General features: G+C 39.3%; 1 protein-coding gene across 1 annotated transcript in view; it reads left to right on the forward strand.

Annotated features, from left to right (window-relative positions):
* The first annotated feature begins 5,533 nt into the window (after positions 1-5,533).
* Positions 5,534-26,863, forward strand: part of LPL (lipoprotein lipase) — a 29,777-nt gene continuing 8,447 nt past the window's right edge. The window contains exons 1-8 of the mRNA XM_027091965.1: positions 5,534-6,017; positions 12,190-12,359; positions 16,226-16,405; positions 17,710-17,821; positions 18,594-18,827; positions 20,026-20,268; positions 22,221-22,341; positions 23,067-23,249. Of these exons, the coding sequence (XP_026947766.1) occupies positions 5,930-6,017; positions 12,190-12,359; positions 16,226-16,405; positions 17,710-17,821; positions 18,594-18,827; positions 20,026-20,268; positions 22,221-22,341; positions 23,067-23,249 (1,331 nt within the window). The 5' untranslated portion in view covers positions 5,534-5,929. The remainder of the gene's footprint in view (positions 6,018-12,189; positions 12,360-16,225; positions 16,406-17,709; positions 17,822-18,593; positions 18,828-20,025; positions 20,269-22,220; positions 22,342-23,066; positions 23,250-26,863) is intronic.

A 26,863-nucleotide genomic window follows, 5' to 3' on the forward strand; every position in this document is an offset into this window, starting at 1 on the left:
ACAGCCATAAAAAGAAAAAAAAAAGGGGGGCCTTCATCTCTAAGTCACATTATTAGGTGAAAGAATAAATTGTAGAATAGTGCTTACAGTGTGTTGACATTACTGCAAAAAAGTAAGTTGTGCATGTGTGGATGAATATACACATACATGTACACACGTTTACAAACACATTTATGCAGGCAAACACATAGCCTTTTCTAGAAAGATACACATAAAAGGAAACTAGTTGCTCCTGGAGAGAGAGTAGAGGCTTGGAAGTCTGAGGTCAGAGAAAGACTTTTGTTTGACTGCACACACTTTCGTAGTGCTTGAAATTTTGTCTTTTGTGGTTTTACTTTGATCAAGAGTATATTACATTTTTAACTAAAGAGCTAATTAAAAGGAAGAAGAGAAATATATGAGGCCAGCAAAAAGTTCCAGTCAAATGAAGTTATCCTCCATTTCTCTAACCCAGATAGATTTGGCCTAACTAGATTATAGCAAGGAGGATGTGTGTGTGTGTGTGTGTGTGCGTGTGCGTGTGTGTGCACGTGCACAGTCAAGTTTCCTAATTACTAAATCTAGTGAAAATTCGAAATAAAAAAATATCCTGCTTTCTCCCCTATTTAGCACTAGATAATCTTTTACTCAGTGTTATTAATTCACCCAACAACTATTGACTAAGAGCTTCCTAACTTCACTGCACAGTTTGACGCTGTGGGAAGTACCACAGAGGTGAAAAGAGCAATAACTTCCTGCCCCTTACATATAATTTAACAAAAGAAACAAGAAAACCCCAAATAACAATATAAGAGCTTTAAGTTAACTCAAGTTAACTCAAGTCAATTCCAAGTCAAACCTCTTAAAATGGCTTTTCTGACACGTTACAGTATCACCAGGAAGTCAGCAGGGGGCACTTCAAACATGTCTACGCTAAGTCAAGCTCAGCTCATTTCCATCTAGGGCTTTGATGCTTTGTCTGAAGGTAAATGTGAAGCCCTCTGCATAAAACATTTGTGGTCTTCCATATTCAAGTCTCATAGAAAGTCTCCTTTGATTTCCTACATGGACTTAAGTTTTTAAGTTTTTTTTTTTTTTTTTTCGGAGAAGGGAAAAAAAAACTACTTATAAACAAATATGGATTATAAATCTGTGGGTTATGTATGTGACATTCTTTTTAGTTTTCATGAGCTGTCTTCTAGAAAAGGCCTATATCCTTCTCTGCACTCCCCTGACCTGTTGTAGTTCCTCTGTGACAGAATTTGTCTCTCTGTCATGTTCTGATGTGTCCCCCTCACTGTAAAGCCTTATTCTAGGACATGTCATTGCAATGCATTGTCTTTTTCTTTTTCATTTTAATCTCTCTTTTTAAAAAAATTGATGCTGTGGGAAGGACCACAGAGGTGAAAAGAGCAGTACCTTCCTTCACCTTATGTACAATTTACGTAATCTTTATTTTCTTTCTTATTCAATCTTTTATTTATCTTACGTATCTTTTATTTCTCTTATTAACTTTATTTAGACAAAACTTATTTTATTTATTTATTTTTAAAATAAATTTATATTTATTTATTTATTTTTGGCTGCATTGGGTCTTCATTGCTGCACATGGGCTTTCTCTAGTTGCAGCGAGCAGGGGCTACTCTGCATCGCGGTGCGTAGGCTTCTCATTGCAGTGGCTTCTCTTGTTGTGGAGCATGGGCTCTAGGCGATCAGGCTTCAGTAGTTGTAGCACACGGGCTCACTAGTTGTGGCTTGTGGGATCTAGAGCACAGGCTCAGTAGTTGTGGGGCACAGGCTTAGTTGCTCTGTAGCATGTGGAATCTTCCTGGACCAGGGCTAAAACCCATGTCCCCTGCATTGGCAGGCGGAATCTTAACCACTGAGCCACAGGGGAAGTCCCTAGACAAATCTTTTAATGTTGATATTATCACAAGATTTTTTAATTTCTCTTCATTTTTCTGGTTTGTTTTCTTGTGTGTTTGGAAGAGGGGAGGAGATGAATACCTCCAACTCAAGAAAACTAAAATCCTTAAAATGTATCTGGCTTATTTAACACCATAGTTTTTTCATCTGAAGGAGTTCCTCCCCCACCCCACAATTTCTTTGCCGCCGAAGCAAAGACCTGCTCCCTTTATTTAAACCTGGTGGAGGAAGGAGACAGTAGCAAATTGGCAAAATATAACATTTATTTGTACTTTAACTTTTTTAGAACGTAACACCTAACTTTACCAGTGGAGAACTATATTCTGTCTGAGTTTAATCTTCCCTTGAACTGCTACTTGGAATTTCTTCAACATAGCTTTGCTGGGTAATGAGTAAAAGAAGAGGTCTGCAAGACCAACATCTCCACTTATCAACTGCCTCAGTCCCCAGATTCCAGAGCTACAACCTCAACCTCATCCTCACCCTCACTGTCATATCATCTCTGTTCAGATTCAGATTGGGCTCCTCCCTCGTTTTAATGCTGGGATACAGGTGGGTAGCAGCAGAAAAGACTTCTGTGGCAATATTTAGTAAACATCTTGGTTTTTGCTTTTATTAAGGTCAATAGATTTAAATTTTTTATAATTATGATTTTGTATTTATAAATTTTATTTGTATTAGCCATGCTTTTTTCTACATTAAATATAATTTTTTCGATAGAGACCATATTCACTTCAGTACAGATGCTCTTTTAGAGCCCACTTAGACATTTCATCATACTAATTTAGCAAAACAGCCACAAAATAAAATCTGCACTAAACTATGCATATAGAAAAAATATCTGCTTCCCAGCCTTTTCTGGTTTGCAATTACAGCAACATTAAAATATCACACATAAAATACATTTTTTGTTCTTCCTTTGGATCTCCAAAAAAAAAAAAACACATATGATTTGTGGTTACCTTTGTTTAATCTTCCTTGAGTTTCATATTCCCTCATCTGTACAGTGGGAATATCGTTAAGTTTTGAAATGATTAAATGCAAAAAGGGATGGAAAGCGCCCAGCCTGTGCAAATAGCAGATGACAAAAGATAGACAAGAAAGAAAGAAAGGAAGGAAGGAAGGAAGGAAGGAAGAAACTTCCTTACATGTGGAGTTCTGGAGTTTCTGGTCGTTTCTTCAGGTATGCCCATTTAACTTTTTACTTACAGTTTTAAGCTTATAACAGGAGCAAATGTCCTACCATAAGAGTACTTGTTTGTTAAACGTTTATACAAAGCTTAGTATCTTTTAACCTGAAGCTTTTTAAGTCTGTTACAAGGGAAGTGTCAATCATGGAAAAAGTCAAGGCTCACACTATCCGTGATCAAATAACCTTGCTGAAGTTTGGGCGAGGCACTTCTCTAACGCACATGCAAGTCAGTACTTGGAGATCATGTGAGCCTCTGCAAGAGAACACAGGCATCTGATGCTCTCAGAGCAGCCAATCAAGAGAGTGCCTTGCCGCCACACCCACCTGCCCACTGCTTGTCCCCGGGATTGGAGCCAATCTGTCTGCTTTTCTACCACGCTGAGCTGCTATAAGTGAATTCTTCCTGGAAATCTCTACAACTCTGATGGACATGCAGTGTAACAGTACAGACCACTGCAAAATCTGTTTCATATTTAAAATAAAAATTACTCTAACTCTTGACTGCTCTGATAACTGTTAACCCGGAAAATCATTTTAAACATATAAGCATCACACTTCCCTTTAGCAATTACGTAAAATCTTCTTGCAGTTCTCTGAAAGGCACAGCTGTGCAGATTGGTTTGGTTCTCTTAACAAATGATATTTATGTGTGAAAATAGACTGCTTGTGTATTCTATATAAGATAGTAGACATTTTTGCACTTTTGTTTATGTGTTATTTATACCTTGAGCACAGGCAATGCAAATGTACTCATCTTGTGTCATTTTTTAAAATTAGAATTTACTATAGAATTTTTGGAGGACTGCCACATCATAATTATTCATCTGCTGCTTGGTCTGTTCTGCTACTTCTGAAACTCTTCTGAGGGTTTAATTCTTGGCACATTTCAACATTCCTTTACATGTATTGTAGTATAGACTGCATGTGCGCGATGTATTGTTTAATATTTGCAATACAAGACAAATTGTGCTGTGACGTTTAACACAGTAGCTTAAAGATAGAACTCTATTCTGTAGAATAGCAAACTGAATTATTTGGGCATTATCAGGTATTTTGTTTTTGAGAAAAACTGAAAATATGAGCCTAGTTTAAATTGTATGGCCTTTCATCTTTCTAACATACAAATGTAGATTGTGTGTGTGTCTGTGAGGGAGGAGAGGCAGAGAGAGAGGGAAGGAAGGAGGGATGAGTAGAAGGAAGCATTAAAGGTATTCAGAGAAATAATCCAATATAGACAGTGAATTGGAGGTTTTGGTTTATGAGCCCATTACTCAGATGTAAAGTGGAGAGTATAGAGTTAATTATCCCTCCTGGCTAATTCTAATTCTTTACATTTAAAAAGATATTTGAAAGTATTCTCAGCATTTTGGCAAAAAAATGCAATATCCAAAGTGATTTTATTATTCTTAGCATTTTACTTGCATACCTCAATACATCTTTTTAATAGCTTTATTAAGATATAATTTACATACCATAAAGTTTGCCCATTTAAAATGTCCAAGTCAGGCTTCCCTGGTGGCGCAGTGGTTGGGAGTCCGCCTGCTGATGCAGGGGATATGGGTTCGTGCCCCGGGAAGATCCCACATGCCGCGGAGCGGCTGGGCCCGTGAGCCGTGGCCGCTGAGCCTGCGCGTCCAGAGCCTGTGCTCCGCAATGGGAGAGGCCACAGCAGTGAGAGGCCCGCATACCGCAAAAAATAAATAAATAAAGTGTACAAGTCAATTTTCTTCGTTTATCTACCCAGTTGTATAAACATCACCATAATGTAATTTTAGACATTTTCGTCACCATCTCCCCGAAAACATCTCCATTCTCCTCCCTCCCCTATTCCCCTGCACTAGGCAACCACTAATCTACTCTCTAAGATTTGCCTACTGGTGGATATTTTATATCAATGGAATCATAGGATATGTGTCTTTTGTGACTGGCTTCTTCCATTTAGCATAACAATATAGTTTTAGACTATGTGGCCTCAATATTCTGCCTCTGAGGATAAAATGTAATCTTTGCATTCCTTGATGAGTTTGAGGACTGGGTATAATTTTCGTGAGGCAGAAATTAGAAACTAGTTAGGGCAAGAGGACTTTCCACAGCCACTTGCCATTTTGCCGATGTTAAAATACCAGACTGTGCAAGTTCAAGCTGCAGAACAACGTGCGTTCATGGGTCCTTAGACTGACATTGTCCAGGAGAATTTGGGGGGTGGGGAGATAAACCAAAAACAAAACAAACAAACAAAAAACACTGCAAGTTACAAAAAGGATCCATCAAAAGAGGAGTGGGATTCAGTGTTGACCGAAGGTAGTTTAACAACTTAACTTCCTTTCCTTGGAAAACTGGTGATTCCAGATTATTTCACATAAACCTGTGTTTGGTGCTTGTGCCAGGCACCCAGGAGAGCCAGACCCCTTAGGAAAAGCAAATAGGCCTCATAGAGAAAGTAAAATTTCCTTTCTGCCCTTTCCCCCTCTTCTTGCTGGCAGGGTTGATCCTCATTACAATTTGCTCAACTATTTGGAAGTGAATTTAGGACCCTCCCCCCAGCTTATGATTTTATAGCCAATAGGTGATGAGGTTTATTTGCATATTTCCAATCACATAAGCAGCCGTGGAGTGGAAACAGTGTCAGACTCAATTTCTCCTCCTCCTCTTCCTCCTCCTTCTCCGAGGAAACCTGCCACTTCTAGCTGTCCTGCCTCCTCTTTAAAGGGTGACTTGCCCTGCGCCAGACCGCTCCTCCAGCCTGCTCCCGCCTCAGACTCAGCCGGTCCATCCGTCTGTCCCCGCTCCAGCCGGGTGCCCTGTAACTCCCACAGAGGGACGCGCCCCGAGATGGAGAGCAAAGCCCTGCTTCTGGTGGCTCTGAGCGTGTGGCTTCAGAGTCTGACCGTCTCCCGCGGAGGGGTGGCCACCGCTGACAGTAAGTTTTGCGCGCAGACTCCCCTCCACTTGCAGAATCTGCTCAGCGGCCACTTGCACACGTTGTGAAGATGGGAAGGAGGAAGTAGGAAGGAGTTGCGATGCGCGCCGGGGACTCTCCTAGCCCGAGCGCTTGCCCCAGAAAGGGTCACCGGGGTGGGATCTGGAAGGGCCACGGAGGGAATTTTTCCTCCGATCTCTCTGGGGCGGCTCCCACTTCTCCTTTCTCTCTTTCCCGCGTTCCCGCGCTGTCCCCTCCACTCTGGCTGAGGCTGAGTTCCCGGCCGCCTGGGCTCAGCAGGGAAGGGAGCGGGGGGAGAGTGTGAGGGACGGGACCAAGGGGGCGGGAGGAAGGGCTCAGATGGCGGTGACCTGCAGCAACCTTTTCGCTCGGGGTGGGGGGGGGCCTGGAATGAAAGGCAAGGGAGCCAAGGTGACCCTGGCTTGGCCTTGGCCGCGGCTCAGTCCCCGTCATTGAGAGCGCGGTTAGAAAGTGGCCCCTTCTCCTGGAGAAGCTGGCCCGTGGCCGCGGGTCGCGGGGGGAGGTGTTGGCCGCCACTTAGGAGTACAGGACATTCTTGCTCTGCACGTGGAGGTGGGAGGAGAGGACGCGGGACGCGGAGTCCTGGGGACGCAGCGTCCTGCAAGAGTTGGGGCGCCGGGGAAGCTGTTTAACTTCGACTCTTGCACGCTCGGCTTTTCTTAGCGGCCAGCAAACCTAGCGAAGGGTTGACCCTCCTGAAAAACGTGGCAGAGCGACCAGCAGTCTGTGGCCGCTGACTTGGGGGTTGCCAGGTTTGCACTTGGCTACCCTTACCGTCCTGCGAGCTGAGCTCGGCTCCGGGCGCCCTGCCCCGCGGTGCGGTCGCGAGCACTTGGGGTTTCTTGGGCGCCGCCGGGAGGCCACTGGCTGAACCCCAGTTACCTCTCACCAGGGTTGAGGCTTCGAGGCCGGATGTGCATTTCTTTATTGCAGGGAAGGTGAGCGCCCAGCCCGAGACCTGCCACAGTAGAGGCAGCCTGTGTAACTTGAACCTTGGTTCAGTTAACACACAGCAGCAACTGAAAAGGCAACTGAAGCAAGTCATGCAAGGAGGCAACATTTTCTTTTCTCTTCCTTGGTGGACTTGCAGTTAGGGCGGTGTCCTTTGGCTGTGCTTTCAGGCGGCGCGGTCTGCAGTGGTTCACGTTATGGCCGAGTTTGTCTCTGACTTTGGTTGCTGCTAAACGCTTGTTTTATTTCAGCACTAAGTTGTTCAATTAGAAAGTCTTAAACATCTCATGAAGTAGCATGTGCCGCTGGATAGTGTTTTACACGATCCAAGAAAAAGGTTGGAACAAACTCCAAATTCTTATTTCAGAAAGTACACTACAGAGTAATGTTACTTAGACTAAAAAACACACACAAATAAGTGTCATCCACAGATTGAGTTTTTTCTAGACTCCCTGAGAGATTCAGGACCCTAAATTTCCGGGCTAGTCAGTGGTCACCTGTCTGGGTTTTGCTTCCTCAACTCTAAAATGAGGAGTTTGGACCAGACTCAAAATTCTCTTAGACCCCTCCAGATGTAGAGAACAAACATGGATACCAAGGGGGGAAGTGGGGATGGGATGAATTGGGAGATTGGAATTGACATATATACACTACTATGTATAAAATAGATAACCGATGAGAACCTACTGTATAGCACAAGGAAGTCTGCTCAATGCTCTGTGGCAACCTAGATGGAAGAGAAATCTAAAAAAGGGGGTATATGTATACGTATAACTGATTGACTTTGCTGTACAGCAGAAACTAACACAACAGTGTAAAGCAATTATACTCAAATAAAAAATTCTAAAAAGCGTTCTCTTAGACCCCTCTAATTCTTTACTCTTTGATGTAAATGGATACAAGTGATTAATGAATTAAATTGGATTTTAATCAACACATGCTTTTCATGGCTGTAAATGCTTTGTAAGGGAGGAATCATTTTGAAGTGGACTTGAAATTAATCCTTCTCATCCTTCCCTCCCACTCTCACTCTACTGCCCCCTCCCCCCCCTCCCCTTTATATTGTGCCTCTCCCAACACAGCAAATTTCTGCCCCCTTTATCCTCCAAATGAATTTAGGTAGGAATGTAAGAAATTCAGAGTAGAAAGGTACAAGTGTGAGGGAATGGCAAGCAGCACCCCCTCTGGGCTCTGACTTTACTTATTCATTCTCGATTTCTAGGAAGAATATGAGGATACAGGCACTGCCCTCAGCTCTTTGCTCTTGGAGGCACCACAGTCTCTGCGTGGCCCCATTAGGAAATTTGAATAGTTCAGTAGCTGCAGTTCTATTTGACTGGCCATAGTGAATTTCTAGGCTAACATCTGAGTTAAACATGTTGGGTGATGACAGCAAAGTAGCAGGTACCACCTCAAGGGGAGCAGAGCTCAGCAAGAGAGTGATTGATGAATAGCTGTATGGAAAGGTGGGAGTCAGGCACTGGGGAAGACTGACAATGGGAAATTTTCACTTTCTTTCAGGCAGTGTATTTTTAGCTCAGCCCTCCTTTTTTGCTTTATTCTGGGAAGAGAAATTGGGCTGCACATTTTACGGCCACTATTTTAGCAAACACTTTTTTCTATAAAAATGAAAAGTAAATCAGCTTGTTAGGTAAGTCAGGCACATTGTTTACATTGGAATATCTGAAAACCTCAATTAATTCAGTCAGATAACATCACTGATTACCTCCCCACCCCACCCCCATTGGTTTTTTTTCACTTGTTTTTTGGCATTCTACAGAAGCTGCCAATGACTGTGACCATCAGCCTCAGAGAGGAGGTGAATTACTGATGAAGTTCTTTAGGAGTGTGTGTTTTTGTGTGTGAGAGAGAGAGGAAAGAAAAAGAAAGAAAGGAAGTAGAAACTTCTAAGAGAATTGCATTATAATTGAGCTCTTGTATCTCATGTCTTCATATAAATGTTAATCTTATTTACCTGATAACTGTGAACTGCCTTTAGAGTCTCTTTCCTGGGATGCTCAGTGTTCCTCCTATAATGTACCCTCTATAAATGTACCCTTAAAGTGCTTTGACTTCTCAGCCTAATTTCATTCCTGTGAGTTATTATCCATATTAAGATAACTCCTTGTCTTTGTTTATACACATAGATTTTTAGCTATCTATTTAGGAATTTAGGGATAAAGATAATATCAAGAAATGCGTTAACTTGTAACTTTCCTGGTGCCCCAAAATCTCTCCCCTTAGTGTTTGATAAGAACAGGTCTGATGGTGTGATGTTACTGATATGAGAAGCCAAATTCAGAATAGGGGCCCTTATAAACGATTAAACCTATGCACCTCTCCCCTGACACACACTATTCTAAGATGGCTTTAATTTCTAAGGGGATCTGGTGAAAGGTCCTTCTCCCCTTAAAGGGCTAAGGGCAGAGTCACTAATATCATTTCCATGTATGAAAAACAATAATTTTTTTAGCAGCAGTTGAGCCAAATCAGTTCATCTGCCAGCCAGGATCAATCCCAGTGTATATATTAGGTCAACTAAACATACTCATAATGACCCATAATGAATTGATGACCCATAAATCAGGGTCCATCCTTCTCCCTAACTCTTCCTGGCCTAAGTCAGTTGTGTGAGGGCTGGTGGATGTTTGGAAAGCACACTCATCTTTAGAATGCCAAGACATCCTTGAGGGGTTGGAAACACCAGTAGCGTGGAAATACCTGTCAGAACGCCAAAGAGAGGGAAAGACTGACTAAACACCAGTAACATTTATGATTTCATATAAAGAACAAACATAGAATTGAAAACATCACGTGGCATATAGAGTGGTATTATTTTCTTGTCAAAGGCTTCATTATGTTTTCTGTAACTTAAAATGAAAAAAAAAAATTCCATGAAAAGTGAAACAAAAGTTTCCAAATACAAATTTGCTTGAGAATGTATGAATTTCCTATCATTTTTCTTTACAAGTGACGTACCCAACAGAAAAGGTTGGTTGTGGGAAACTGGAATCCTGCCTTAATAATTTCAAAGAATATTCTTAGTGATTTCAAAACCACCAGCAATACCAGAGCCACAGTGTTGCACAATTCTAGGAAAAAATAGAATAAAAGTGACTGGTATCCTCTGGAGTTATGCAAGGCAATAATCTTAAATATCAGTTTGGCAAATAGGTAGTGGGCAAGATCTGTCTGCCAGATTGTTCAGAGTATTTCTGCTTTAAAAAGCTTGCTGATCGAACGTGTTAAAATAAGACTGTTATGAGAGGAAACATGAGTTATTTGATATAGAGCAAATATATAGAGGGTAAAGTTAATTTAGTTTTCAATTTTCTAAAGCACTTTCTAACAGTAAAAGAACTTCTTGGGCAGAATCTGAAAGTGGAATCAGATTAAAAATCTATAATTGTTTTCGACCATCAGATAAATTATTAGGCCACCAGAGTGCTTTCTGGTTAGGAAGGAAAAGGAAAACCCACATCTTCAAATGAGTTGAGAGGCAGAGAATATTCTTGATTAATGAATGGATTTCAAGTGAAATTTTACTATATGGAAATGAAAAAAAAGCTTTAAATATCAATAGTCTATCACAGTCTTTTATTTGAATAAATCTTCTTAGTATGTTTAGGTGCTAGAGGTGTGTGTGTGTGTGTGTGTGTGTGTGTGTGTGTGAGAGAGAGAGAGAGAGAGAGAGAGGCAGAGATCAATTTGTTACATATAATGAATCACTTGCAAACAACCACACTATTGTTTAAGGAATTTGGGGAAATAATTAAAAAGGAGAATGCTGGTCAGTCCTCAGAAAGTTATATGATAAGTTTGATTCAAATGCCTGTACTTTCACTGTATTATATCATTCTTATTTTAATTTTTGGTCTGACTTTTGCAAGGTTATTTGAAATTATGGATTTTCAACTTTTGTGAAAAGGAAGAAGGTTTAGATTAAGAAATTAGAAGTATTTCTAAGCAACCTTAGTTATTTACCTTTTGAAACTTTTAAATAGCCAAATCTAAAATGTATAAGTTACTACCTTCTTGTAGTGAATGGATAGGTTTTTTGACTTCTTTTTTACTTGACCAGAAATTAGATAACTTCTTAATATAACTTCCCTTTGGTGTGCTTGTTTTATAAAAGAGTTTGATTTTATTTGCAATACAATTTACTTAAAGTGTTCACTGTGATATTATATGTACTACCTACAAATACCCTGTGAACATTTATCAACATTCAGAAGTATTGTCCAGAGAGTCAAAAAATAGGCCAAAGTTCTCTTTCTCTCCTGACTCACTTTGAGATTAACCATGAAGAACGAAAGTGGATTCTTTCCAAAACCACCTTTGCTACAGTGCTTTAGGCAAGGACTTTGTGTGGAAGACTGTAGAGACAAAATTGAGAAAAGAAATACTGGGGGGAAGAATTAACCATAACTCACACATAGCACAGATATTTCTGAACAACCCGCTAAAGGATTTTTAAAAACATTTTAAAGTGATGCATCTTGCCATGCTGGTGGGAATGATTCCATACAAAAACTTCCCCATGTTTCCAACTTTTCTTCTTTCTAAAATTAAAAAAAATAATGCTAGTGAAAAGGAAACAACCTTCCTTCAAACAAACCTTATTGTATCGTATTTTGCAGGAAGACAATCTTTTGATGTAATCAGAGATTTAAAGAGGGTGAAATCATATATGAAGTAAGTGGAGCTACACAACACAAGCGCCCTGAGCCAGTGTTCTCTAGAAGAACTACAACCAAGAGACCTGGGTTCTGGTCCCTACTCTCTCTCCCACTATTGGCAGCATAACCTCAGCTAACTCACTTAAATTCATATTTTGAGAGAAGATTAATTAAGGAATTCCCAAATAGAAGTTGTCTTACTTGAAACTGTATACACCACACACACACACCCCTTGACTGAAAAAGAGCTGAAGAAAAGGATGGAAGACACAGGAGAGGTCAATATTACTTAACTCAGTTATTTTAAGGCTGTCTCTGTCAACTTTGAGCACCGCTGGAGGATCAGTCATTCTCTTTCAATCCACATTCAGTTTTTTTTTTTTTTTAACTTTAGAAACAAAAATAGCATTGGTGGTGTTTTGCTTGTGAATCTAAAACATATCAGTCCAGCAAGTAAAACAACCGTCTAATTAAGCTCTTATCCAATTTTTCCTTTTCAGGAATTACAGGAGGAAAAGATTTTATAGACATCGAAAGTAAATTTGCTCTCAGGACCCCCGAAGACACAGCTGAGGACACTTGCCACCTCATTCCTGGAGTGACAGAATCTGTGGCTAACTGTCAATTTAACCACAGCAGCAAAACCTTTATGGTGCTCCACGGCTGGACGGTAAGAAAGGCTCCTTAGGAAGGAGCTGAGTGGCATGAACCAAGCATTCTGATTGTCTTGCCCCAGTTGTTGGGAGCCCAGTGATGGGAACCCAGTGATGGCTTTGCTTTAAAACTTGAGTAAAGACAATTCTGGCTCGGGGTGGGGACTGAGGAATCTAAAGCCAAAGGTTCATGGGTACTTCCTCTGGACTGTGCCAGCCTTCATTTTACCACGGTACCTAGCTGTGACCTTGAACCAGCCATTCCCCTGGGCCTTTGCTCAAGTACAGAGAAGAATATAGGTTACCATTTAGAGGAGACAATGGAAAACTGGCATGATCCTGATTCATCCAGCACTTCGCCAAAGTCCTTTCCTAAGGAAGATAACCTGTAAGGGGGAGGAGAGAGCTGGAGTGGAGGGAGGAGGTGCTGGTTCTGGTTCTGCTTTGCCATTCTCCAGCTCTGTGATGTGGATCCAGATACCTCTCATCCCTGGGCCTCAGTTTACTAATCTGTAAAACAATGAGATTAGACTAGACGTCCCTCCACTTTCAACATTCTCCAGTTGTAAACTTTTGGGAGCTTTACTTGAGATTAAAGAGGGCTAGCCAGGGAACTGTCAGAGACATGATAAGAATATGAATAGATATGCTAATTAGTCACTTTATATGGTATAGTTCTTACTTTACTTTAGCTTGTTTTCAATATTTTCATTCCTTAGTGAGCATATTTTACTGTTTATTAAAAAGGACTTATATAAAATTGATGGTTAAAGAGATAATATCTTTCCATTGTGTCAGAGCTTGTGAATAAGGTAATAGACACTAAATTCTAATGAGATGAATTAGCTAACAATTGATACTTCCAGTCCTGATTTCTTTTCCTACATAAGTGCCTTTGTTATTGACAGTGTAGGACAATTGCTATAACTTTTATAGAGATGAAGGCAACTAGTAACAGAATTCACAGGGATGTTTATTTTAATAAAATACATCTATTTACTAGAGGTAACAGTAAATTACATATCTTATGATAAAATTACATATTCAAGTTCCTAACGTAGATCTTTTTATATTTTAAGAGGTTTAAATAGGAAAACATAATCTTTGGTGATTTTAGAGACATTTTAGTTGTATGTAGTCTTGGCTGTTAATACTTTTCAAAAAAGTTTAAGCTTAATAAACATTTATATGACAGAAATAAATTGAATATCTCAGGCATCTCAATCTTATCCCTGAGAGAATTTTATAATTTAAGAATATTTGAAAAACATTTCCTTCTCACATTAAGATGACACGACTCACCTAGTATCAGTAGATAGCACCGATTTCTATCATTAGCCCTACTGCCCAATAAGTCCACTTATATTCTTCACATCATATGTCCTGACTTTTTTGAGTGCCTGGGCTCAGAGGCTGGGCCACTGGCTGTGGGACTGAGTTTCATCGTACAGAGCTGGTCGGTATGTGCTATAACTCATCCAGCCGTGCTGGATAACCCATCTCAGCCATTTCAGTCAACTCCCTGGCTGGTTCAGTGGGACCACCTGGGGCAGGTGGCAAGGAGAGCTTCAAGTTCAGCTGTATGCCTGAGAATCAAAGCCTTTAAAAATTGGTACTGATTTAAGGAAGCACAGAAGAAAAAATTAGGAAATAATACCTTTTCAGAATTGAAGAAGTTGGGTCCTTGTTTTCCACCCCTTTGTTGGGGTTACTTATAGCAGTGTCTTATGTTAAATTAAAAAAAGAAAGAATTAGATTGGTTGTTAGGCAGTTACTAAAAGTATCATTCACTGTAGGAGTATGTTGGGTTCCTTGCCCTTTGACAGATTACCTAATTTAGAAACACTGATAGTACAGAAAAACTTAAAACAGGGGCTGAGAGCAAATGAGATTTTCCTGCCGTGTCTGAGGTAGGCTGCTCAGCGACTCAAGGGCGTAGGACTAGGGGAAGTGAGGAGGTTCTGCAGCTTTGTTCTGCAGCTCTGACGAACCTGAAAGAATGCTTAGCATGCAGTGTGCACAGGACACCTGCCAGAAGGCAGTCAGACACAGCTGTCCTGGAGCTTGGCCACCTGCTTGTGTTTAAGTCCAGGGTTCTCATTGTGGTGTTGGATATCCTCACCCCTGGCTGAGAGGAGTGATTAACATTGCATTCTGAAGAAATGACATCATCCTCTCTCAAAAGGCAGCTGCAAAGGGTGGCCAGCCTTCAACCTCTAAGAGAGGAGAAAGGGAGGCAGGACCAATTCCTTAGGGTTTTTTTGCTGGGTGGGCATTCCAGCTGGTTCCTCCAAAGACCCAGGCTGTACCCAGGCTTGAAGCAGCCTCACTGAGACATGTTCAAAGAAGACTTAAACATGTTCCTAATGGGCTCACATCACCTATGTGCTTTTTCTTTTTTGTTTTCTCCTCATGCTGGAAATAGATTATAGAGCTGGCATTTGATCACTGCAAGTAGATTGGGAACCAAAATGGTCACAAGAAGAAATTTTGGAGGTGGAGAGTAACTTCCGGGTCATCTGATTCTGACCGCTTTGTTTTATAGGTAGCCTAGTAAGGTTAACACAGTGCCTGTGTTCATAGAAGTAATCAGTGGAAGAGCTGGGATTGGAACCAAGATCTCCTGAGTCCCAGGCTTGCTTTTTCCTTCCACAGAGCACAACAATTTGGTTAAAAATTGTGCAGTTAGTGTCAGGAGTGAAGAGAGAGCTCATGTTTTAATGTTTTAGCCTAGAAAATAGACTAAACAAAATGGAAGCATAGATTTAAAAGATCAAAGTTTTAAATGAAGTCCCTTGGTTTGGGAATTCAAGAGTCTTATTTTCATCTATTGGCATTACTCTAAGAAGAATATAGGTTTTACGAGCTTCCCCTTAAAAGCTGCCTTAAACATGGATTTCAGAATCTTTTCCTGTTGAGTACATAGTTGAGTAACCTTTACTGTGGCTACAGTATGATCTGCTCTCAGGTAATATTAGGAGTGGATAGATTTGCGGATTTAAAGTAGGTTGTTGCTGTGTACAGGCTCCTGGCAGGAAGGCATGGAATTTTATCATCTGCAGTTTTTTGGTGTGTTTCGATTATTTTAAAGTAAACATCTTTGCAAAGATGTCCAATGTCTCTTCTTTGACAGCATAAGTCTTTTGACTTTGAATTTGGGGGCTTTTATCAACAAGAAGCAAAGAATTACAGTTGGCAGTGTGCTTATCTCCAAAACAGGACCAATCTAATAATTTGGGAAATGCAATTATTAAGCCTCATTAATTTGCACTGTGATAATCAAGAATTTGAGAGAATTGTGAAAAAGTCTGAACTGAAACTAATAATTTTCTTATGTATGAAGAGATTGCTAAACAAAGTTACCTTCTGTTGGAATAGATTAGTATGTTTAAAACTATTTTTTTCATTATCACATCAAATGTACGTAAATGACCCTTTATAAGAATAAAGGGCATTCACATCTCCCAATTAACTTATTAGCCTAATTGAAATTATTTAAACTAAATTTCTTTTTTTTAAACTAAATTTCTTTTAAAATCGTCTGTAATTCTGCTGCAAATTTTTAACTTATTCAGATTGATTTTTCCTTTTAATACTATAAATTATTGAAGTTTTACTGAATTTATAAAATATGCTTTTAAAATTGAAACCTCAGTCTGCCATTCCTGAGCTCAACACAGTCCTTCTTTGGGGTACACAAATTTGCCTCAGAAGGGTCAGGCAGAAGACTCTGAATACTCTTGTGGTTTGAGTTTTGTGTCTGAGCCAATGGGCTTCCCGTGGGTTTGTTTCTTTTTTCCATTTAATGTAGGTGTATTGGGCTGACATATCTATAACAAGTTGTAGGTGGATATTTTAAGAATGCTGGTATCATCCTCTTCAGGTGACAGGAATGTATGAGAGTTGGGTGCCAAAACTCGTGGCTGCCCTGTACAAGAGGGAACCGGACTCTAACGTTATTGTGGTGGACTGGCTGTCACGGGCCCAGCAGCATTATCCTGTGTCTGCGGGGTACACCAAACTGGTGGGACAGGATGTGGCCAAGTTTATCAACTGGATGGCGGTAAGACTGGGGGAAGCAGCCTTGTATGTCCAAAACAGATCTCTTGGCTACAGCTGAATTAATGACTGGTTGTTGCTCTTTTTCACTTAGATATAGATATTTTCTGGGTCAACTCATATCTTTAGAATAAGCCTGGACATTATTTTCTGACTAAAAGCATCATTATGATAAGAATGATAAAGCTATAAAGCCCATAAGGCGTAGTCCTGCCCTGCCCTGTCCTTTGATATTTTCATGGTGAATGGATTTGCTGAGACCAAGAACTAAGTGGGCAGGAGGGACAAAAGCTTGTTATTTCAGGGCAGAGGGGAGATGTCATGTTCACCCAAATCCTTCCCTCCCAGTTGGCTGGCACATGGAAATTTTATCCAGGGTTTGACCTGTTAGAATATCAATCTCTTTGACAAAAATATTAATAGTACTTATTCCTTAGTGTGGATTAAGGATCCAGATTTTTGTTGAGGGTTAAGGGAGTGATGGAGATGAACTAGGGAAAAATGGCAGGAAAAGTCTGTAGGATATGAGGTGCTGAGAGTCAGGAGTTTTACTCCCTCTGGCTCTCTGAGGCCATTCTCCGAAAATTACCTTTGGAAAGTATCTCGGGGTTGAAAGGAAGCTAATACTCTCACAGGACCAAATTATTTAAGTCAGATGCTTGGAGGTAAAAAATAAGCTGTTTATTGGCTGCTCATTAAAAGATAAAAGTTCTTTTCTTGACTCTTTTGCTAACCAGGAGAGTGAATTTGGACAAATCAGATCACCTTCCTGGACCTCAGACTTCTCATCTGTTGAATGAGGAGACTGGACTCAACGTGTCTGTGGTCCTTTCCCCTGTAATATTTTCTGATTTTAAGTCATTGCTTGGCTAACCTTAAAGAATAAAGTGATGCAGGGTATTTAGAGTAGAGAATAATGAGTTAAATATATATTTGTATATGTATGTATCTATTCAATATATATACAAATATCTAAATATAAATATACACATATACATATATTTTCAGATGTATGGAAATTCATGTTTCCATACATTTCTATTTCAGATGTATGGGAAAACTTTCTAATTTAAATATGTTATTAAGGAAAGAGAAAATCTCAATACTATAGTATATGTTCCTCTCATCTGTAACAAGAAATTAAAATAAGTAGAATTAATTTTCAGTATTGCCTATATTTTCAAAACAATGTATTTTATTTATTTATTTATTTGGTGGGAATACTATTAAACTTTTATTTCTTTTAGCAGTGATATTTTGCAAAGAACTGTAAAATATCAAATACCTTTTTCTTTTCTTCTTCCAAAGGATGAATTTAATTATCCTCTGGACAATGTGCATCTCTTGGGATATAGCCTTGGAGCCCATGTTGCTGGCATTGCAGGAAGTCTGACCAATAAGAAGGTCAACAGAATTACCGGTAAGAAAGCAATGCCAGTTTTCTTATAACAAAAGACTTGAGATGCCTGTCATTTTCTGAAAGAGAATCAGACTGTTTGTCAAACAACCATATGTGAGTGGTAGTCTTCTGGGTACACCTGGCCATTTGGTTATCTCATGGGAGGGCTCTTTTTCTGGAGTAAGATAAAATACAGACGCTTGCTCTCATGAGCTTACCATATAATGGCAGTAGAAGAGAAATGGTGCAGAGTTAAGCACAGAGAGCCCAGTGGTGTCTCTGAGAAACCCATTTCCCTCCTCCCTCTGCTCTGTGCTTTGATGGTTTATTGCACACACATATGTCACCTCTCACATCAATACTGGGAAAAATGAAAAAGGACCAACACCAGAGGCCATTTGGAAAAAGGAGTCTTGTCATCTGGGCCAATAGCAATTGGTTGTTTGGCCTGTGTAGAGAGGAAGAAAGAGCCCAGCACTATATAAACGCCTTCTAACCAGGCTCAGAAATAATTTATTGATACAAAAGGGAATCAAGTCATACTGAGTGAAAATTGTTATTTAATGGCTAGTTTGAGAAACTCAAATTTTATTTGAGAAGGAGTTAAGCTGCTTTTATGAATCTCAGTAATTTAAAAATCCAGTCACTATAGAATAGGAGGTGCTAATAAGAATCTATGTGGCTGCCATTTACATTCAAATGATGAACAATGGAATGATAAGGTGATACTGGAGGAGACTAAAACTAATGGGAATTAAAAAAAGCTCTGAGGACTTTTTGTTTTCCCACTAAGGCCTAGATCCAGCTGGACCCAACTTTGAGTATGCAGAAGCCCCAGGTCGCCTTTCTCCAGATGATGCGGATTTTGTAGATGTCTTACACACCTTCACCAGAGGGTCACCTGGCCGAAGTATTGGAATTCAGAAACCAGTAGGGCATGTTGACATTTATCCTAACGGAGGCACTTTCCAACCAGGATGTAACATTGCAGAAGCTATCCGTGTGATTGCAGAGAGAGGCCTTGGAGGTAAATATAATTTAGAAGTTAATTAAATGTAAGTTTTCACCTTAACTCTTACTGACCAAGTGTCCTACCCATTCTCCACAAGTACGTAGTTTGAATACACACATTTAGCAAAGATATGTTTTTGAAGAAGTCTGTCACATTTAGCTTGACCACCTCAGAGGTTCAGTACTTCCTGTGGTCAGAGAGACATTTCATCTTATATTGTAAACTACACTTATATTGTAAACTACTGCACTTGCAGTAATAAAAGGAAAAAAAAATGGTGAGATTTAGACAAGAGAACTGCACTGCCTTTGAAAGTGTTATCTGGCCACATGCTAAACTTTGAATACAGCTGCAAAACAAGTAGAGTTATTTTGAATTTTACTAAAAGTAAAGGACATGTTAATTAGTCCAATTTCTTTTGTCAGCCTTTTAAAGAGATGTACAAATCAGAAAAAAATCGCCATTCCCTAAGAATAAATATTCCAAATTTTTAAGAAGAAAATACAATTTAATATTAGTTTTTAATATTTACTTTAATAATCATGTTAGCTGTGTTAATTTTATGATTTGTTTTAAGGGACCTTTGCATACCTTGTGGACAATGGGACCTACCTGTAGTCAATATGCTCAGGTGTTTTGGGCATACATTATAGAATTTACAGCATAATGTTACTAACTTCAATTGTTATAAAGCTTATGGTAATAGCTGCATGTTTATGATATTCCTGATTATTTCTATAATTCATTTAATGTAAAAATCATTAGCAGTGACACACCCCTCAATTATACATAGTATCAATATCTATGATAAAATACTATTAATTTAACAATTATGCCTGCCCTTTATGATGTGGTTTCTAGAGTTATGTTTCTAGAAGCATTTAGAAGTATTATATGCTTTCAATATAAGAGAAAGTTGTGATAAACTGGGGGAAATCAACTTCTATCTTGGATGTCTCTTATTATAGCTTCATAAACATACTCACAAATGGAGACAGCAAAAACATCAAAAGTTCCCTATAAATTTGCAACTTTGGCTCTCTTGGGGGTAGGTGAGAAGCTGCCGCCAAGAGTACCTCCTTAAATAGGACCTACAATCAAGGGGGTCATTTTATTCTAACACCACACTTCAACTATTTTAGACATGCAAGACGAAACACTCATTGTGGACTGTCACAGAGTTGAAATGTTCTTTGTGTCTCTTTTGCCCCAGATGTGGACCAGCTAGTGAAGTGCTCCCATGAGCGTTCCATTCATCTCTTCATTGACTCTCTGTTGAATGAAGAAAATCCAAGTAAGGCCTACCGGTGCAATTCCAGGGAGGCCTTTGAAAAAGGGCTCTGCCTGAGTTGCAGAAAGAACCGTTGCAACAACTTGGGCTATGAGGTCAATAAAGTCAGAGCCAAAAGAAGCAGCAAAATGTACCTGAAGACTCGTTCTCAGATGCCCTACAAAGGTAGGCTGGAGACTGTTGTAAATAGGAAAATTGATTTGATCCTATTTTTCTTATCATGCTTGTTGCATCACGTGTACTGATTCTGTCCATTGCAACAGAGATGATAAAACGATGTTGCTAAACTCCGATCCCTCACTTGTGTTTCTGTTGGTAGAGAAGGAGTTGTACTAATCCATTTTACTGAAGCTCCTAATTCTCATTGCCAGTAAGACCCAGGGCACAACTGCACTGCTCTATGCAGCAGCCCTGCTTGCCACCATCCTTTGTACTTGTGACCATTAGCATGGACCACTGCATTAGCACCAGGCTCCAAGTTAATCTGAAACCATTCATCCAGGGTCAGCAAACTATGGCCCATGGGCCAAATCCAACCCACCACCTGCTTTTGTAAATAAAGTTTTATTAGAATATAGCCACACTAATTCATTTCTGTACTGACTAAGGCTGCTTTCATGCCTCCACAGCAGAGCTGAGTAGTTGGGATAGAGACTATTTGGTCCCACAAAGCCTAAATTATTTACTATCTGGCCCTTTATAGAAAAAGTTTGCAAACTCCTAAAGTCTGCTTTCAGTGAACCACCTGTATTTGAAAATATAACTACTCTTGGGAGGGAAGTCTATACCAAACTTTCTAAGATATTCTCATTTTGTCATGAATTTGTTCACAGTTGAATTTCAAACTTGGCAGCTTGTTCAGAGCAAGACCTGCAGGAATTGAAGGGAGACAGGAAGAGGAGATAATCAGATAAATCTAGAGAGAGGGACTAATATCAGAAAGGCTAGTTTATGTGGAGTCCAGGTGGAAGTATGAGGGAAGAGATGGCATTGAAGAACAGTTTTCCAGGGTAAAATATATCTGATAGAGGCACCCATTTTTAAGGTGGTTTGTTAGAATCTAGGGGTGCATTTGGTGGTCCAGAGGTTTGGAGCATCTATAATTCAAGGAAACATTTTAAGCAATGAGGGAATCCTTAGTTTCCTTGACTTTTCAGAGTAGGGAAGTGTGTGTCAGGTATAGAGGAGACCATAATCTTCTGAAGAATTGGGCAGGGCTCACTCATCCCCAGCATCCTGCCTCAGTGTTCTCCGGGGACACTTCGGCAGTCAGACTTCCCTTGCTCTGGTCTGTGGCGATGCCTGCAAGGGCTCCATTTAACCCAAACTCTTTCTCTTCATCCTTTACAGCTGTGTTGCAAGCCTGCTGCCTTTCCTATCCCTTAACGTCTCCCGCATCCCATCTACTCAGGTTTTTTAGTTGAGATGGGGAGAGTAGGAGGAGAGGTGTGGAAGTTTAAGTACCTGCTTCTGGAGGCTCTCTCTAATACAGAACACTTTAGGAACTGGCTCTCTTTACAGCCTCACTGGTGACTTAATGAAATAATGTTATTGTGGGCCTATTATTTACTGACTGTGTGCTAGACAGTGGAGAATAGAAGGTACACGTGACCCTCTGAACTGAAGGAGCCTACATACAGGGTAGGGAGGTCAGACATACCCAAGAAACATGAAGAAACGTGGTCACATACAGTGACAGTAAAAAATACCAAATATGCTTGTTCCAGATGCTAAGGGACAAAACAGCCAAGGAAAGGTGGAGTTCATAGTGAAAGCTTCATGGGAATTTTGGCCTCTTGGTTTGATCTTCCTAGTACCCCATCAAAGTTGACTACTTTCTGGGTTGGCTTTAGCAATTCAGATACACCTGGATTCTTCCTATCCACTACAATCACACTTTAATGCAAGGGAGTAGAATTCAAATTCTGAATTTTCTAGTAGTGAGCACTGTACAGACATGAAGAAATCTTTCCAAGCCACACATAATTATAGTCATGTATGAGCACTTCCTGTTGATCATTAGTAAGATACTGTCTGTCGTTCAGAATTGCCTGCTTATTTGGGATGTCGTGTTCCATAAAGACTGATCAGAGGTGGTTCTGCTTTTCTCTCTACAGTCTTCCATTACCAAGTAAAGATACATTTTTCTGGGACTGAGAGTGATACACACAACAACCAGGCCTTCGAGATCTCTCTGTATGGCACGGTGGCCGAGAGTGAAAACATCCCTTTCACCCTGTGAGTAGCCACGGAACATGACCTCCAGCATGTGGGTTTATCATGGCACTGCTTCCTGTTCTAATCATTGGTCTGAGGAACAGAAGAGGCATAGGACACCTAGAAAAACACATATTTAACAGAAAAAGTTTTAAAAAGCTATGTGGCAAAAGATGTTCATTGCAGTGGTACATATAGTAGCATAAATTAGAAGCAAAGCAAGTGTCCAAAACTGAGGCAATGGCTAAGTGAATTGTGGTTTAACAAATCAAGAAAATCAATCTAGCCTCTATAAAATGTGATTATAGAAAACTAGGTAAAACATGGCAAAAAGCGAAAGATAAAATATGAAGTGAACAAAGAAAGAAAAGAGAATCGTATTATGTACACTATGACTGTAACAAAGGACACGTTCACATATCAATACAAATTGAAAGGGAATATATGAAAATGAAAATAATATCTCTAAATGGTAGACTTATGAACTTTTTTCTCTTAAGAATTATATTACATAGTTCATATTGTTAGGATAAAAGTTGAAATACATTAAAGGTACACATTAGTGTAGATATCGTTTAAAATACACTAAATGCCATTGACATGCATCTTGCATATTTTGTTGGACATTTTTTGCATTTGAAAAATATTCCCCGAACAGTAAAGCTATTTATATCTTAGGAGGAAGTAAAAGGAAAAAAAAAACCCTGCTTTCCAGAACTAACCAAATATGTTGATTTTTTATTCAGGCCTGAAGTTTCCACAAATAAAACATACTCCTTTCTAATTTACACTGAGGTGGATATTGGAGAATTGCTAATGTTGAAACTCAAATGGATCAGTGATTCATACTTCAGCTGGTCCAACTGGTGGAGCAGCCCCGGCTTTGCTATTGAGAAGATCAGAGTAAAGGCAGGAGAGACTCAAAAAAAGTAATTAAATTTATTTTTCTCCATTCATTTTTTAAAAAAGTGGTTATTTTGCCTTAATCTCTAGCCTACAAAGGTAGCTCACATGTTTTTTTTCTTCTTTTTTCCTTTAACATCTTTATTGGAGTATAATTGCTTTACAATATTGTGTTAGTTTCTTCTGTATAACTAAGGGAATCAGCTATATGCATACTATATCCCCATATCCCCTCCCTCTTGTGTCTCCCTCCCACCCTCCTTATCCTACCCCTCTAGGTGGTCGCAAAGCACCAAGCTGATCTCCCTGTGCTATGCTGATCTCCCTGTGCTATGCGGCTGCTTCCCACTAGCTATTTTACATTTGATAGTATATATATGTTAATGTTATTCTCTCACTTTCTCCCAACTTACCGTTCCCCCTGCGCATGTCGTCAAGTCCATTCTCTACGTCTGTGTATTTATTCCTGTCCTGCCCCTAGGTTCTTCAGAACCATTTTTTTTCTTTTTTTTTAGATTCCATATATATGTGCTAGCATATGGTATTTGTTTTTCTCTTTCTGACATACTTCACTCTGTATGACAGACTCTAGGTCCATTCACTTCACTACAAATAACTCAATTTCGTTTCCGTTTATGGCTGAGTAATATTCCATTGTATATATGTACCACATCTTCTTTATCCATTCATCTGTCAATGGACACTTAGATTGCTTTCATGCCCTGGCTATTGTAAATAGTGCAGCAATGAACATTGTGGTACATGACTCTTTTTGAATTATGGTTTTCTCAGGGTATATGCCCAGTAGTGGGACTGCTGGGTCATATAATACTTCTAGTTTTAGTTTTTTAAGGAAACTTCGTACTGCTCTCCATAATGGCTGTATCAACTTATATTCTCACCAACAGTAGAAGAGGGTTCCCGTTTCTCCACACCTTCTCCAGCATTTACTGTTTATAGACTTTTTGATGATGGCCATTCTGACTGGTGTGAGGTGAACCTCACTGTAGTTTTGATTTGCATTTCTCTAATGATTAGTGATGTTGAGCATCTTTTCATGTGTTTGTTGGCAATCTGTATAACTTCTTTGGAGAAATGTCTATTTAGGTCCCCTGCCCACTTTTGGCTTGGGTTGTGTGTTTTTCTGATATTGAGCTGCATGAGCTCCTTATACATTTTGGAGATTAATCCTTTGTCAGTTGCTTCATTTGCAAATATCTCCCATTCTGAGGGTTGTCTTTTGGTCTTGTTTATGGTTTCCTTTGCTGTGCAAAAGCTTTTAAGTTTCATTAGGTCCCAATTGTTTATTTTTGTTTTTATTTCCATTTCTCTAGGAGGTGGGTCAAAAAGGATCTTTCTGTGATTTATGTCATGGAGTGTTCTGCCTATGTTTTCCTCTAAGAGTTCTATAGTGTGTGGCCTTACATGTAGGTCTCTAATCCATTTTGAGTTTATTTTTGTGTATGGTGTTAGGGAGTGTTCTAATTTCATTCTTTTACATGTAGCTGTCCAGTTTTCCCAGCACCACTTACTGAAGAGGTAGTCTTTCCTCCATTGTATACTCTTGCCTCCTTTATCAAAGATAAGGTGACCATTTGTGCACGGGTTTATCTCTGGGCTTTCTATCCTGTTCCATTGATCTATATTTCTGTTTTTGTGCCAGTACCATACTGTCTTGATTACTATAGCTTTGTAGCATAGTCTGAAGTCAGGGAGCCTGATTCCTCCAGCTCCAATTTTCTTTCTCAAGATAGCTTTGGCTATTCAGGGTCTTTTATGTTTCCATACAAATTGTAAAATTTCTTGTTCTAGTTCTGTGAAAAATGCCATTGGCAATTTGATAGGCATTGCACTGAATCTGTAGATTGCTTTGGGTAGTATAATCATTTTCATAATGTTGATTCTTCCAATCCAAGAACATGGTATATCTCTCCATCTGTTTGTATTATCTTTAATTTCTTTCATCAGTGTCTTATAGTTTTCTGCAGACAGGTCTTTTGTCTCCTTAGGCCGGTTTATTCCTAGGTATTTTATTCTTTTTGTTGCAATGGTAAATGGGAGTGTTTCCTTAATTTCTCTTTCTGATCTTTCATCATTAGTGTATAGGAATGCAAGAGATTTCTGTGCATTAATTTTGTATCCTGCTACTCTACCAAATTCATTGATTAGCTCTAGTAGTACTCTGGTAGCATCTTTAGAATTCTCTAGGTATAGTATCATGTCATCTGCAAACAGTGACAGTTTCACGTCTTCTTTTCTGATTTAGATTCCTTTTATTTCTTTTTCTTCTCTGATTGCTGTGGCTAAAACTTCCAAAACTAGGTTGAATAATAGTGGTGAGAGTGGGCAACCTTGTCTTGTTCCTGATCTTAGAGGAGATGGTTTCATTTTTTCACCATTGAGAACGATGTTGGCTGTGGTTTGTCATATATGGCCTTTATTATGTTGAGGTAAGTTCCCTCTAAGCCTACTTTCTGGAGGGTTTTTATCATAAATGAGTGTTGAATTTTGTCAAAAGCTTTTTCTGCATCTATTGAGTTGATCATATGGTTTTTGTTCTTCAGTTTGTTAATATGGTGTATCACATTGATTCATATGCATGTATTGAAGAATCCTTGCATTCCTGGGAAAAATCCCAGCTGGTCATGGTGTTTGATCCTTTTAATGTGCTATTGGATTTTGTTTGTTAGTATTTTGTTGAGGATTTTTGCATCTATGTTGATCAGAGATATAGGCCTGTAGTTTTCTTTTTTTGTGACATCTTTGTGTGGTTTTGGTATCAGGGCGATGGTGGCCTCATAGGATGAGTTTGGGAGTCTTCCTCCCTCAGCTATATTTCGGAAGAATTTGCGAAGGATAGGTGTTAGGTCTTCTCTAAGTGTTTGATAGAATTCACCTGTGAAGCCATCTGGTCCTAGGGTTTTGATTGTTGGTAGATTTTTAATCACAGTTTCAATTTCAGTGCTTGTGATTGGTCTGTTTATATTTTCTATTTCTTCCTGGTTCACTCTCGGTAGGTTGTGCCTTTCTAAGAAATTTTCAATTTCTTTCTGGTTGTCCATTTTATTGGTGTATCATTGCTTGTAGTAATCTCTCATGATCCTTTGTATTTCTGCAGTGTCAGTTGTTACTTCTCCCTTTTCATTTCTAATTCTGTTGGTTTGAGTCTTCTCCCTTTTTTTCTTCATAGGTCTGGCTAATGGTTTAACAATTTTGTTTATCTTCTCAAAGAACTGGCTTTTAGTTTTATTGATCTTTGCTAGTGTTTCCTTCATTTCTTTTTCATGTATTTCTGATCTGATCTTTATGATTTCTTTCCTTCTGCTAACGTTGGGTTTTTTTTTGTTTGTTTGTTTTTCTTTCTCTAAGTGCTTTAGGTGTAAGGTTAGGTTGCTTATTTGAGATGTTTCTTGTCTCTTGAGGTAGGATTGTATTGCTATAAACTTCCCTCTTAGAACTGCTTTTGCTGCATCCCATTGGTTTTGGGTCATCTTGTTTTCATTGTCATTTTTTTCTAGGTATTTTTTAATTTCCTCTTTGATTTCTTCAGTGATCTCTTGGTTATTTAGTAGCATATTGTTTAGCCTCCACATGTTTGTAATTTTTAGTTTTTTTCCTGTAATTGATATCTAGTCTCATA

This window comes from Aethalodelphis obliquidens, unplaced genomic scaffold (genome assembly GCF_003676395.1).
Source record: "Aethalodelphis obliquidens isolate GAN/ISIS:26980383/991018 unplaced genomic scaffold, ASM367639v1 scaffold74, whole genome shotgun sequence".
Classification (NCBI taxonomy): domain Eukaryota; kingdom Metazoa; phylum Chordata; class Mammalia; order Artiodactyla; family Delphinidae; genus Aethalodelphis; species Aethalodelphis obliquidens.